Here is a 15,289-nt window from a genome sequence, read left to right on the forward strand (position 1 = left end):
GGAAGGTGAAGTGGGGTAGCTGTCCGGGGGGAAAACTCTCAGTTCAGTGTAGGAAGGGTCCTACAGGTTTACGGAGGAGGCTACTTACATGGACAGGCCTGGTGCTGGAGATTGTAAAGGAAGGGGTAAAACTGGAGACAGCGCATTAGAGGCAGGCTGGCACGACACTGGGGACAGTGAACTGTGAGAATCAGGGCTCGACGAAACATGACCAGAGCGCCAGTCAGGTTTCCCTGAGAGAGGTGAACGTTGACCAGACTTAACAGGGTGTGAGGCTGGTGTGAAAGAGAGAGAGAGAGAGAAAGAAACATTTGTCACTTAATAAACTTCTCTGTTTTGATTAAAGGAATAGCTAACCCAAAAATAAAATTTATGTTTTAGGTAATTAGAGATGCAGATAAGCTTGTATTGGAAATTACTTTAGAAATATAGCATTACATCATTTGTACACCAATAAATCCTTTGCAATGAATAGGTGCCGTCAGAATGAGAGTTGATAAAAACACTGATTCAGACAAGATGATTTTTTCACTGGAGAACACAATATTTTGGAGAATACTCATATTTAATAGGAAGCTAAAGTTTGACGTGACCGTCTTAATGATGTTTAAAATGTTTAAAACAAACATGCAGCTTTTATCTTCAAAAGACATTACTTGATGGACTGGAGTAGTGTGGATTGCTAGTGTATTATTTTTTTATCATCTGTTGGGACTCTCAATCTGACGGCACCCATTCACTGCAGTGGATTCATTGGTGATGATTCATTTATCTCCAAATCTGATTCAATGTAGAAACAAATTTGGTAACACTTTAATTTAGTGATAAATTCTCACTATTAATTAGTTGCTTGTTAGCATGCATATTACTAGCATATGGCTGTTTATTAGTACTTATAAAGCAGATATTAATGACTTATTCAACATGACCATATTGTAGATTTTTAACCCTACCCCCTACCTAAACTTAACAACTACTTTACTAACTATTAATAGGCAGTAAATTAGGAGTTTGAGGCAAAAGTCATAGTCAATAATTAGTTAATAGTGAGAACTAGTCCCCTAACTAAGGTGTGACCACAAACATAAACTTCACCTTGGAGTAAATTTCAGCAAATTTTTATTTTTGGGTGAAACAAATGTACACTTTGGGCTGTCAATTTAACCTGTTAGTGTGATCAGTTCCAAAGAAAATTATTTGATAAAATAATCGCGATTAATTGCATCCAAAATAAAAGTTTTTGTTTACATAATGTGTGTGTGTGTGCTGTGTTTATTTATGTATATATAAATACACACACATACAATATATATTTTGAAAATATTTACAAGTATATTTATATTATTACATTTTATATCATATATAAATACATTTAAAGTCTGTGTAAAATCAATTCTGAGAATTGTTTCTTAACACATTATAAATGTTAGAAATGCATTGCGGAAACATGTTACAAAGGCTGTGAACTATGTAGTACTTAATTGTGGAGATAAACAGTTAAACCGGTTTTCACCATTTTCGTTTTGAGGATTTTTTGGGCAGGGCTAACATCATGACTCAATGACGAAATGGTGTCACTGAGCATGGCCCCTCCCCTAACACTATAAGACTTGTGTAAGCAGCATTGCGCAGATCAATCGGTGTGTGACATCAAAGGACAGAGCTATAGAGAGCAGACGGCTCCTCATGCTTTCGAATCACTCTCGTTCACTGATCGTTCTGGACAACCCTGCTTCAAGTCGAACACACCTAATAACTACAGCGCAGTGGTTTGCCCGCTCAATCGCAAGTTACCGTTCGTAACTACAGCCTAGATGTTGCTAGCATTGCTAGCTAGCTATGCCTTCGTCACGTAAATGCATAATACCTGGTTGCACTAATTGACAAAACAGCTCGGTCTCCTCATTTAAATAAGCTGCAGAGGAAGACAGTTGAGAGAGACGGCAGCTTTTCCACGAGTGGGCATGGTTTCAGCGTTTGAGAGCAGAGAATACTGCTTATTTTATTCACTTGCCGTTTTTTTAGCATTCAAATTTCACTGGGTAGTTAATAACACATTTTTATGTAGTGTGATAAAGAGCACACATTTAATATTGACTTTACATGGACTTTAATATACAAGCATAAGATATTTTACTTAAATATACACATGCGTGAGTTTGTATTTATAATAAATATACACAGCACACACAAATTACGTAAACAAAAACCTTTATTTTGGATGCGATTAATCGCTATTAATTGTTTGACAGCACTAGATAAAATTTATGCAATATATTGACATCTACAGCCTCTGAAAAGCTTTCATCTGTCAAGACCAGATGCTGGATTGTATCTATCCTTGGGCTTTTCTTTACAAATATTTATTATTAATGTGATATATAATTAATGTGATAAGATATTTTAACTACTTGACAACCCTAGTTAACACCACTGTATGTCTGACATTTAAATTCTGTGGAATCAGAGGAATATTTCCATGGGTGTCATGTCAAAATAAGATTGTAATTAACATCGTAATCAACAAGCTGTCTACACTGCAACCTAGTTATGTAATCACTTAAAGTGTAAACTGGGTGGTAGTAGTAATAAAGTCTGTGCTGAAAAGGTGTGGTGTTCAACGGTCTGCATTATAGCCAGGTCAGTGTAAGTGCATACCTCTGTGCGGTTGATCTGCAGGGCCTGTTGCAGCAGTTCATGGGCCTCGTCATGCAGGCCGTAGTGCAGCAGCAGGTTAGCAGTGTTGACCAGAGGCATGTCTCTGTGCTGAGGAGGGGCAGAATGAAGCGCCTGACGCAGACACGCCAAAGCTTGTGTGCCATTTCCTTTAGCACGCCAGAAAAGACCTGCTTCATTCTGCATCATCCACCGCGGCCCACTCATCTGAGAGAAAAAGACATTCCATTTGACCTTTGGTAAAGTTTTTTTTTTTTTTACTATCACAATCCTAGTTTTACATTCAAATGTTGCAAGCAGACAATCTGACAACCAACTATGAGCAGCTAACAACTTCTAAAATGAAACGCCTGTCATTATTTACATTATTATTATTTACATAATACTTATTTTTTCAGTGAAACACATACACAAAAATAACTTTTAAAGAATCTTCACGTTGAAATCATTGTCATGACCGTGATCGTGTGCTGTTCAGATCCTAAAAGGCCAAAGCAGTACTGTAAAAAGCATCACTGCACTAACCTACATCACCACTGTTTGGGTCAACATTTTTTTCCCCCAAAGAAATTAATATTTTTAATCAGCAAAGATGCATGAAACTGATCAAAGACGACATGAAAAACGTCTACATTGTTATAAAAGATTTCTATTTCTAGTTTCTATTCATAAAAGATTTCTATTTCTAGTTTCTATTCATAAAAGATTTCTATTTCTAGTTTCTATTCATTTAAATATGCTGGGAAAAAAAAGTTTAGCAACACAAATGTTTTCAAAATTGATAAAAAAAAATATATATATATAATTCTAGAACACCAAATCAGCATTAGAATGGTTTGAAGGATCTTAAGAATCACATAACACTTACAACTGGAGTAATGGCTGTGATTACATTTAAAAAATTTTACAATTTAAAAATTACATTTCAAAATATGTGTAATTGTGTATGATTTCAAAGTTGCAGCTGAGATAATGATAATCAGTCAATAGTGTCTTACATTTGGGTCTATTCCTTACACAAAACTATCATATGGCTTCTGAACACTTTATATTGTTTACACTTTAACATACGTCATAATGGCAACTTTTATGCATTTCTAGTGTTTTATTGTCCTTTTCTGAGTTTAATGGTCCACAGTCACTATAAATGTTGTATAGAAAGAAATCTTATACAAATGTTCATTATAAAGTTACTGATTCTTCAATTATATCTGTACTTTACACTTACACCATATTTCCATAACATCCACAAAAAGCAAATAGTGCAATTGCTAATGTACTCAACATGAGCCACATGTAGCCATTATTTTTTTACCTTGTCCAGAGCCCGAGCAATCAGTGCTCCAGTTTGCTCCAAACTCCTCCCACCACTGCGCTTCAGCAACACCTGCGTAAAACACACACACAGAATGACTCACCTGAGAAAACACAACACTCCCACACACTAAATAGCTCTCCCTGCTTCATCTACCTGCACAAATAGCCCAGGTAAGTTAAGGGTGTGGTAAAGAATGCCTTCAGACTGACAGTGTTGAGTAAGCTGGCTCATACCTCAGCAGCATGTGGGTCAGGCAGCTCCTTCTCTAGGGCCCAGGCCAGAGAGTCCAGTGGGTCTCTAGCAGTGACAAGATTCTTAAAGCTGCAGTCCGGCATCTTTGCTGATGTTGGTTGATGCTGATCATTGCTCTCCAAGAGGATATTCAGAGCCCTGGTAACATGACAAAGACAGCAAGGTGACATGTTACATGTTGAAGGGTTAAGTCTGTGATTGCATACTATATGTCACATAAGTGTTCATGTCACAGTGCCACTTCTTACTTAAAGTTGCGGGACTCAGGTGGCAGGTAATAGGTGGGAAGCAGGTGCACAGGGGGAATTGTGGGGAATCGTTGTGCACAGTCTGACCTCCTGGGCCACAGCACCGTATGGCTTTCCTGTTCACAAACATCAAACAGAATGTGACTTCTACTATATAATATGCAGGATAATATAGATAATACAGAAATGATCCGTTTTTATGGCAACACTAATGATACCAAAATCAATCTGTGTAATTTGAGTAATCACAAAACCACCATAAAACATGCCTTATTGATCAAATGTTAGGGTATTCATCATATTTAATGGAAAATTAGATAACTCCATGCTAGCTACATTAAATTGTAATCATGTTTTTCACTACATTTTATGGCTAAACCTTCCACCAGTTTGAGTATTTTCATTGCAATGGTCAGATGGTATAATTCAGAACTCTTGTATAATTCAAAAAGTTTTAATAAGTCAAAATCTCATTATTACGATAATTCGAACATGGCATGAATACACCTTTGTGTTCTAACATAAAAAAACATGACATTTACAAATAAAAATATGCCACACAATAAATACATGCCATAAATATGCCAATAATTAGTACAAAATCGAATCTGTGTCTGCAGGATCTTTTAACACAACTCCTCATGCATTGTATTATAAATTTTAGGATAATTCCATTGTTTTCAGTTAACAATAGGAGGGTTTACCAAAACAATTATAATAATAATAATAATCGACACACACTTACATCGGTGGAAGTGGTCTCCTTGTCCCAGTGGGCTGCAGGTTCCCGTCCTAAAGACACGGTGTAGGACTGCTGAGGACTGTGACTCTCATTCACACTCAACTCGGACACCAGAGCAACACTGCTGGCGACTGACACTTCCTCACCAAACTACAGACATGCGCACACACACACAGAAAAAGAGGAGATTAACACTAAAGCAATGTAACACTGAGGACTGATGTTATACTGAATATCAACAATATTATCACATGTAAAGTATTGCTTTCATACAACCGTTTTACAAACAAGTCAGTTTCAGCTACTCAGCTAATTTGCTTAATCCTGATCCGCATACAAAAACAGATTTGCAAGCAGTCAAAGTAGGGTATAGTGGACACGCAAACAAAACAATAATATGTTCCACTGTTGTTACATGAAACACTGCCTGTCCACTGAAATTCGTGGACTGGCATCACTATAGACCAATGCTTCTCAACTAGAGGGCCAGGGTCTACTAGGGGGCCTCCACACACTCAAGAGCCCTCAAGGATTCAAGCATCCAAGAATTGAAATAAGCTACAACAACTAACAAAAATCAAGATATTTCTTATTTTAATTCACTAATTTTAAGTGTTTTTTCTAGACATACAAAAGTAAAATTTTAAAACTCCATAGGAAATTTAAATAATGAATATACATTTTTCAAGTTCGGCTAAATGTTTTGTGTAGAAATAGAGTAAACTACTTCAATATTTATTCTAATTATCATCACAGACAAAGCAAAATAATTCAAACAGTGTGTTTTCAGTTTCACCTGAATGTAGTGGACATTTTCAAACAGTTCTCCACGGTGATACCGTACAGGCAAGTCATACGGGCAGTGCAGGGTGAACTTCTGCTGGCCCATATGACACATTTGGTGATTTCCTGAAACAAAACATTTAAGTCCTATTATACGCATTCATGCAATCAACAAGGGAAGAGAACAAACGTGGCGCCAACTAGATCTGGCAGGCTTGCGAAACTTGTTTATCCAGTATACTGCACAATCTTGAGTTTGTGGGTCTGTGTTACAGAAACTGTATGACTGGAATTGAAAGATAAAACATGCAGTCTAACCGAGTTGAGCTTCTTTAGCCATTTGGGTCTCGTGGATGATATTTCGCAAGATCTGCTCTTCCTGAATGAGCTTGTGCTTGTCCAGCATCTCCTGCTGCTTCAGGTAATGATCATGCTGCTTTTGGTACTCCTTCAGTTCATTCAGGGTGCGCTGCAAAGACCTGGACAAAGAGTCAGGGAAGATGCACTTTTTTGAGCACAAACTCAAATTCATTTGTGCCCTCTTCCTTGTCATCAACAGAACAACTGCAAGATATTTGTCATCACTGCCAGAAAACAAATGCTTAAGTCTGAATGCCATAATTGGAAAGCATCTTCCCTTTGATTGGATTTCGTTTATCTGGTGTAACTACCAAAATAGTCAACATTTTGTTTAGAATTTACACAATATCACAAAATGTACATTTACAATGACACTTCACTTTGTGTTTAACACATGATGTGTGGTTCTTAGTTTGTAAGTCGACTTCCACATGAAACAAATCTAACTTTTTGCTTAATCAAACCTCTAGCATGAAAACGCTATCATTTCATTCTCGTTTTTTGCCCCAAATGTACACTACTGTACAAATCTTTGGGGTCGGTAAGATTTTTAAAAATGTTTTTTAAGTCTCTTACAAATCATAAAAGGCTGGATTTTATCAAATACACATTTAAAAAAAATTAATGGTGAACAATTAATTTATGAATTAACTGAATTTTCACCAGTCATTACTCCAGTTTTTAGTGTCACATGATTCTTCAGAAATCATTCTAATTGATTTGGTGCTCAATAAACATTTCTTATTATTATCAATGTTAAAAACAGCTATGCTGCTTAAAGGTGGGCTATGCAATTTTCAAAAACGCTTTAGAAAACTGAGTCGGGCCAGTACCAAAACAAACTTGTAACCAATCAGCAGTAAGGAGCGTGTCTACTCATGATGCGAGGAGAGAGCGCTCATCAGTGCACATGACGGACATTAGCCGAGCGACGACAGAAAGATAGAGATGACGGATAAAAAACAAAAGAGGAAAACGTCTGCGGAACAAAAGAAGGCTTAGACCGTGTCTACACAGGACGCCGCGCCGCAACAGCTAAAGTCTGTCTACACCGGACGCGACAAAGTGACCGTTGAAAATCATTTGAAATGTGTGTCAATATGTCTTAAATAGAACACGGCAGCAGTTTACTGTCAAGGATTTGTCTTGTCGCGGTGCGGCATCCAGTGTAGAGCGCATCAGTGAATATAATGAGTTTTGCTTTGTTTCACAGAACTAATCGTTGCCGTACGTATGTGTGGGGCGGAGCTATCAAAATAGGGGCATGACCCTTTTGGGGTAGGGGCGTGTTTGTTTTGGTGATTTCAAATGTCAACTAGGGGTCGACCGATACGTGTTTTTCAGGGTTGATGCAAATGCCGATTATTATAAACCAAGTAGACCGGTAACCGATATTTTGAACCGATATACATGTCTGTTAAAATTTATGTCAAAATTAAGAATAACAAGGGCTCTGACAAAAACTACCCTACCTAGTGTTGGTTGCACTTCTTACTCTCATCTTCCTCCATGCATCTATCTACAATAAGGGTAATATAAAGAGAGAGTTAAAAGTGGGGCCACTGTATGCTTCATGATTAAGCCTATGAATACTGTACTACAGCTAAACAGCTTGGGGAAATGCAAGTATTTGGCTTCAATCATTTACATGTTAGAAATATATGTGTAATAGCATAACCTTTCATAATTCTTCATTAATTATTTTCTGATGACTAAATCATAACCTACAAGAGGTGACCATTCAATTCATCATCTAATGCACATTAATTGATTAACTTAAAAAGCACAATGTATATAATAAGTGTAAATAATGTAATTGTCTTCATAGCTCCATTGTAGAAGTTGCAAAGAAGACCGCAAGTATTTTAATTAAACTATAACACTAATAGCCTGTTATAGGCTCACTTGGTTCAATAGCCTATTAAAATGTCACAATTTCTGTCATCCTAATCTTGGCCTAAATGACAGTAATTTCCATTAGTTTTAATTTACAGTGCAGTGCAAATGTAGGCATAAAACAAATGTCATTTATCTTGTAATCAAATGAGAGTTAAACAATGTTTTGGCAAACAAATGGGTTTACTATTAAAATTAAAACATGGAAGAAATAGCGTATTGTGTGATTATTCTTTTTAACAACAGTTGTAATAATTGATGTAGTATTATTAGTAGATAAACCAGACTTTTATTTTGACGGGTTGCCATGAGGACCGCTTAAGTTTCTGTAGCCTATGTATGATATGAAGATCGTTTTACTCAAATGAAACGGTCAAATGCTCATGAAGTAACTCTCAGAGCAGTTCTGGGGGACATTGTTCATGTATTTATGTCCTCATTTAGTGAGATGGCAAATGCGGAAAACACAGCGAGCGTCGCGCACTTCAGTGTGTGTGTGTGTGTGTGGTAATCAGAACCGCACGTCTGTGCCATTCACATATACAGAGACACGCAGAACATGCAGAATTCATATTTAAATTGTCTTTTTGCAGCTTTATGTTTACAGATAGTCCATATCCCGAGTTGATTTAAGTGTACTGACCTACTTGTTATTAATTAATCCAAACAATCCAGACAAATTACGTGACTCCGCGTTATACAGTAAATTCCATTTATATGACTGAATTCTGCGATTCCGTCTGCGTTTCCCCCATCGCGGAAACCATAAATACATAATATTGAGGTGTTTTGCAACCTCAGTGTAGTGGATTGTGATTTATTGCAACTTGAGCAACGTCTCAAGTTGCTGCTGCCTTTGAGAGACAACTGATGCGTGATGAAGCAGCTCCAGTTAGCAAGCGCTTTCGGTGTGAGAGTGCCTTTAGTCTTCCACGTTGATTGGTCGGACTCATGCCAAATCAGATGGGCGGTGGGCGGAGACTGCTCTAGGCTACAGAGTGGTGAGTTCCGACAGGCTGCATCAGAGCCAAAAAGCGTTTCAAAATAAAATAATTTTATCGGCACATCGGTTTTGAAAATGACGATGCCGATTATCATAAAAATGCTTAATATCGGCACCGATAATCGGTCGACCCCTAATGTCAACATTGGCTACCAAAAATCACTAACCCCACCTTTAATTCAGTGTGTGATAACCACAATAATATTTTTTCCCGGGTTTCTCTAAAGAACAGAAAGTTAGAAAGAACAGTATTTATTTAAAATAAAAATATTTAATAACAATAAATGTCTGTACTGTTATTTTTGATCATTTAATGCATCCGTGCTGAATGCATTTTTCTTTTTTCACATAAATTAGCTTGAGATAGAACTACATAATTGCCAGCCATTCTGTAGTACAACCCTGCTAAAAACCCCTGCAGTGATCCATAATGAATTCCTCTTCATAAAATGAACAGCAGAAATACGCCATCAATGAAAGAACAAGAGCCATTCAATATTAGGAAAAATGCTATTCCATACTCAGATGGTTTTCTTAATGAGACTCAAGAGTAACTGCACAGAAAAAGAGAGTCAAAGTCAGTCACAGCAGTCAATGAGAAAACAAATAGTCTGTCTTACCGATGTTGAGCCTCAAGCCGCTGCTCCAGCTTCTGCTGACAGAGGACGGCATGTTTCCTCCTCAGGGCCTGCTCAAAACCCGGCTGAGCCTGCAGGGCCTGCTCATAGCACAGCACAGAGTGATTATACTCCCCCAACATCTACCAGAGAGACAGGAGGAAGGGAGAGAGAGATCCAACAAGGAAGTGTGTGTCATTTGATATAAACAAGGAAATCAGATACTAAAGAAAAACTGCCATTTCCTGTCCAGCAGTAAGTGCATGTGAACAGAGGATTATGAGGTAGTTCAAAAACATTTAAAAATTGTATTTTCAGAAACCATCCCTCTTCTTCAAAACACTGCACTCACAGCGTAAATATTGCCCAGGGTGTAATGGCTGGTTAGGAGATCGGTGGTGAGATCCAGAGCAGCGTGGGCGAGAATGGCGGCGTCAGCCGAGAAGTGCGCCCTGTGAAGTATGTTTGCCATATTGATGAGAGCAACATCTTTGTGCTGCCTGCAAAAATAGAGGAAATAAATGCAAATTTATGTAAACAACTTATACAAGTCATTGCGCAGGTGACGAAACACTGATTTCACTGTTGATAAGCTATGCCCACTATACATCTGCCATTTGTATCCATGTGCCATTTCACTTTACCTTGGAGAAAAATGGAGGGCACGAACCACACAGTCCACAGCTCGCCTGGGTTCATTCTTCATCCGCCAGTAGAAGGAGGCCAAGTTATAAAGCACCCATGAAGAGGAATTCTTAGAAAGTGAGAATAAGACAGTCATCGTTAATCTTGAGAAATTCCCATTTCAGGTGACTTCTACTATTATCTACAAGCCTTTAAAAACTGCAACTTAGGAGGAAAAACTGAACCATAAAGGAAAAAGTATGGTACTGATATATCATGCAACCTTAAAAATTCCTGACATTTACTGTGGTTAGGAGGACTTGGCTTTCTAAGCAAAGATGCTCAAAGTAAAGCACTTTATGTGCCATAAAAATATTCATTAGCATTGATTTACAAAGACGTCTTTGTGACTCAAAGCTAATAAAAGTTCCTTATTGTGCATTTTAGTGCTGGGTTTCATTTTATGAAGCACAATAATCTTATATTAGGAGAACATAGCTGCAAAGATTTCCAGTCACTATAGAAAATACTAGACTTTTCCAGGCCTAGATATCACAACTGCAACATTTCAAGGTTTTCCATGACTGTGAAAACCCTTAACTTTAGAAATCATGCAAATCAACTTACTTTTAGAAGGGCCTGGTGTATCCGATGGCCAATCTCATCCACACTCTGTCCCAGCTTAAGAGACAGGGAGGTAAAGATCGGGTCATCCTTTGAAAGCAAGGGTGATGTTAAGTTTACCTTCTCTTGTACACCCTGAGAGAAAAAAAACAAAAAAAACAATGAGCCCATGTTTGAGAGTAAAGTTGGCATGAAATGAAACATAATTTTTTAGATCTTATTGTGAAAAATTAATCTGTGCATGTTTCATTTGTTGATCTCATAATGTAAAAACAAAATCACATAACTGGACCTTCAAGTGAAAACAACAGACTTCTCTCTCTTCTAGTATGCAGGACGTCTCCAATCATTTAGTCTGTTTAAAACCTACACTGCAAGCTCACATTCATTTGCCTCCACTTTTAAAGGCAATGCCCACATCTCACAATCAAATCAACTATGCATTGTACCAAGTCCCCACTCCTACATTTTCCAGTGAAATATTTTGAATAATTATGATATCTTTAATGTTTTTGAAAGACGTTTATGTTCATCAAAGCTGCTTTTATTGAATAATAAATGTACATAAAATCAGCACATTAGAATGATTTCTGAAAGATTGTGTGACACTGAAGACTAGAGTAACGGCTGATGAAATTTCAACTTTACTACAGGAATAAATTACATTTTAAAATATATTAAAATAGAAAATATTTTAAATTGTAATAACATTTCATAATATTACTGTTTTTACTGCATTTTTAATCAAATAAATGCAGGCTTGATGAGCATAGAAAACTTATTTGTTTTAAAAAACACTTAAACATCTTTTAACCAGTAGTGCATCTATGGGTAAAGCTTAAAGCACTCAAAACACTCACCCTGAGGTGCTGAAATGCATGAATGCTGTAAGGGAGCTCGAGAATTTTAGCACAGTCAGGTTTTTCCAGGTCAGAAGGTAGAAGTGACATCTGATCCAAAAAATCCTCTGGACTAGAAAACCACAAAAATAAAACCATAATGAGGTATTTGATAATAACAACTAAAATAATAGTTACATAAAAACACAAGCAAACACCACTTACTTGATGTCTTTGCTCTCCAGGGATATAAAAGTGCCATCATAGAGATCCAAGTCTCCCAGAGGAACTTTAGCTGTGACACAGTCAGCATCTTCTTTATAATGTCGCTGCTCTAAACCAGTATCCCGGTCCTCGTTCTCTTCAATGTGAATCTTCTGAGCAACTAGTTGCTTCTGCAAAACATACAGTAACTCACTGTCAGACAAGTGATTAGGGAAGCATACCTTTACTTCTAGAGCTGCCTTCTTCAAGACACAGTACATTGTAAAAGGTCCTTTTAGGTTATGATGAATGTGAGGCTTAACATCACCTCTAACTTCTTGAGGTAGTTCACACGAGTCTCTTGTTGCATGAAAAGAACTAAATGGTGGGGATGTTTCAAGTTAAGAGGAGAATCCACCTGGAAACGAAAGGGAGCATGAAAAAGGCAAAGCGGACACATGCTTTGAGCAAGACTCACTATCGGAGAGAGATTAGAAGACATCAAGAAGCCAAATCAGGCTGATGATCTGGACAGTGTTAATGAATAACTACACACTAGTGCGCTTTTATATCGTGATCAGCACTTGAGATCGACACAAGCATCTGTCTGACAGCTGGATAAAACCGTGCTAGTGAGTAACAATCAGATTAGAAAGCTACTGTTCAGAAGCGCTGATATCTTGTCTTGTAAACATGGTCTAGAGAGCGATGAGGTGACTAAACACGACACAGTCGCCTAACGTTACCTGCTGTTGGATTTTGCCGTCCTCCGTCACCACCCAGTGCGTGGTGGCTCGCGCAGGCTCGGCCAACAGTATACAAACAAACACCGCCGCCGCTCCGCGAACGGAAGGGCTCCAGAACCGTTTATTAGCGGAATGACTGCCTATGCTATTGCTCTTGTCATCCGCCATCTTTTTACCGTCCGTCCATTCGACCCTAAAGGTTCGTGTCATTCACCGCAATCTGCTTCCGGGTTACAGAAATATAAAGTGGGGGTTTATATTTGTAAATTTGTATTTATATATCCGATATTACATGAGACTGTTTATAAACTTGTGAAACGAACAATTAATGTTTTCCAAATAATTGCAGTTTTGTAAACTTTTAATTTATATTTTGAGGTTTTTACTTCTATGAATACAGACTTCCCTGCTGAAAAAAAAACAATACAAACCATCACAGAATTTGTAATGGTTTTACTGGTTAAAATGTGACTTGTATTGGTTTTAATGGAAACTGTAATGGACCCTGTGGGGTTCTACTGGTAATTGGTCGCCTTCTATTGGTGGCTTGTTAAAACCACTCAATCCTAATGGAATATGTCCCCAAACACACTACAGAAAAATATTTGTGATGGTTTTAATAGTTAAAAGTTGATGGTTTTTGTAATGTATTTGTAGTGGGACCCATTAGAATTTCTGTCGGTTGCTTAAAATCTAGATGTAGTTTAAGACTTAAAACTTAAAATCTTTCATCTATGACGGCAAATCAATGATCAATATCAATAATCAATTTTATTAGTAACCATGATTTTTCCAACTGATCAGTTTTCTGCTCAAAAACAAAGATATGTAGAATACAGAAGTCATAGTAAGATTAAAACATTCTATTATAGTGGCTCCATTATTATTATCCGTTATATAATTTACCCGTTGTTTTTATCCATTTTTTTCGTTGCTAAATAAAAGCAACAGCTGGGTGTGAATTTACATGCTTGAGGAATATACAGTTGGGCAAAAAAGTATTTAGTCAGCCACCAATTGTGCAAGTTCTCCCACTTAAAAAGATGAGAGAGGCCTGTAATTTTCATCATAGGTACACTTCAACTATGAGAGACAGAATGGGGGGGAAAGAATCCAGGAAATCACATTGTAGGATTTTTAATGAATTAATTGGTAAATTCCTCTGTAAAATAAGTATTTGGTCACCTACAAACAAGCAAGATTTCTGGCTCTCACAGACCTGTAACTTCTTCTTTAAGAGGCTCCTCTGTCCTCCACTCGTTACCTGTATTAATGGCACCTGTTTGAACTCGTTATCAGTATAAAATACACCTGTCCACAACCTCAAACAGTCACACTCCAAACTCCACTATGGCCAAGACCAAAGAGCTGTCGAAGGACACCAGAAACAAAATTGTAGACCTGCACCAGGCTGGGAAGACTGAATCTGCAATAGGCAAGCAGCTTGGTGTGAAGAAATCAACTGTGGGAGCAATTATTAGAAAATGGGAGACATACAAGACCACTGATCATCTCCCTCGATCTGGGGCTCCACGCAAGATCTCACCCCGTGGGGTCAAAATGATCACAAGAACGGGGAGCAAAAATCCCAGAACCACACAGGGGGACCTAGTGAATGACCTGCAGAGAGATGGGACCAAAGTAACAAAGGCTACCATCAGTAACACACTACGCCGCCAGGGACTCAAATCCTGCAGTGCCAGACGTGTCCCCCTGCTTAAGCCAGTACATGTCCGGGCCCGTCTGAAGTTTGCTAGAGAGCATTTAGATGATCCAGAAGAGGATTAGGAGAATGTCATATGGTCAGATGAAACCAAAATAGAACTTTTCGGTAAAAACTCAACTCGTCGTGTTTGGAGGAGAAAGAATGCTGAGTTGCATCCAAAGAACACCATACCTACTGTGAAGCATGGGGGTGGAAACATCATGCTTTGGGGCTGTTTTTCTGCAAAGGGACCAGGACGACTGATCCGTGTAAAGGAAAGAATGAATGGGGCCATGTATCGTGAGATTTTGAGTGAAAACCTCCTTCCATCAGCAAGGGCATTGAAGATGAAACGTGGCTGGGTATTTCAGCATGACAATGATCCCAAACACACAGCCCGGGCAACGAAGAAGTGGCTTCGTAAGAAGCATTTCAAGGTCCTGGAGTGGCCTAGCCAGTCTCCAGATCTCAACCACATAGAAAATCTTTGGAGGGAGTTGAAAGTCTGTGTTGCCCAGCGACAGCCCCAAAACATCACTGCTCTAGAGGAGATCTGCATGGAGGAATGGGCCAAAATACCAGCAACAGTGTGTGAAAACCTGAAGACTTACAGAAAACGTTTGACCTCTGTCATTGCCAACAAAGGGTATAT

The 15,289-nt window shown here is 38.1% G+C and overlaps 1 protein-coding gene across 2 annotated transcripts in view; it reads right to left on the reverse strand.

Moving 5' to 3' along the window:
- LOC306855361 (tetratricopeptide repeat protein 17) overlaps positions 1-13,142 on the reverse strand; it is a gene marked incomplete at its 5' end in the record, with an annotated part of 30,108 nt that extends 16,966 nt beyond the window's left edge. Inside the window, 16 exons of one of the 2 annotated variants that reach the window (XM_079394010.1) lie at positions 89-275; positions 2,659-2,883; positions 3,992-4,063; positions 4,228-4,384; positions 4,495-4,610; positions 5,240-5,386; positions 6,033-6,145; positions 6,338-6,498; positions 9,899-10,038; positions 10,248-10,395; positions 10,540-10,649; positions 11,147-11,278; positions 12,004-12,115; positions 12,208-12,377; positions 12,515-12,604; positions 12,933-13,142. In XM_079394010.1, the coding sequence (XP_079250136.1) occupies positions 89-275; positions 2,659-2,883; positions 3,992-4,063; positions 4,228-4,384; positions 4,495-4,610; positions 5,240-5,386; positions 6,033-6,145; positions 6,338-6,498; positions 9,899-10,038; positions 10,248-10,395; positions 10,540-10,649; positions 11,147-11,278; positions 12,004-12,115; positions 12,208-12,377; positions 12,515-12,604; positions 12,933-13,142 (2,290 nt within the window). The remainder of the gene's footprint in view (positions 1-88; positions 276-2,658; positions 2,884-3,991; positions 4,064-4,227; positions 4,385-4,494; positions 4,611-5,239; positions 5,387-6,032; positions 6,146-6,337; positions 6,499-9,898; positions 10,039-10,247; positions 10,396-10,539; positions 10,650-11,146; positions 11,279-12,003; positions 12,116-12,207; positions 12,378-12,514; positions 12,605-12,932) is intronic. The other variant, XM_079394011.1, reaches the window with a different exon arrangement.
- Positions 13,143-15,289: the final 2,147 nt, after the last annotated feature.

This window comes from Barbus barbus, assembly GCF_936440315.1.
Source record: "Barbus barbus genome assembly, chromosome: 1".
In the NCBI taxonomy this organism is placed as follows: domain Eukaryota; kingdom Metazoa; phylum Chordata; class Actinopteri; order Cypriniformes; family Cyprinidae; genus Barbus; species Barbus barbus.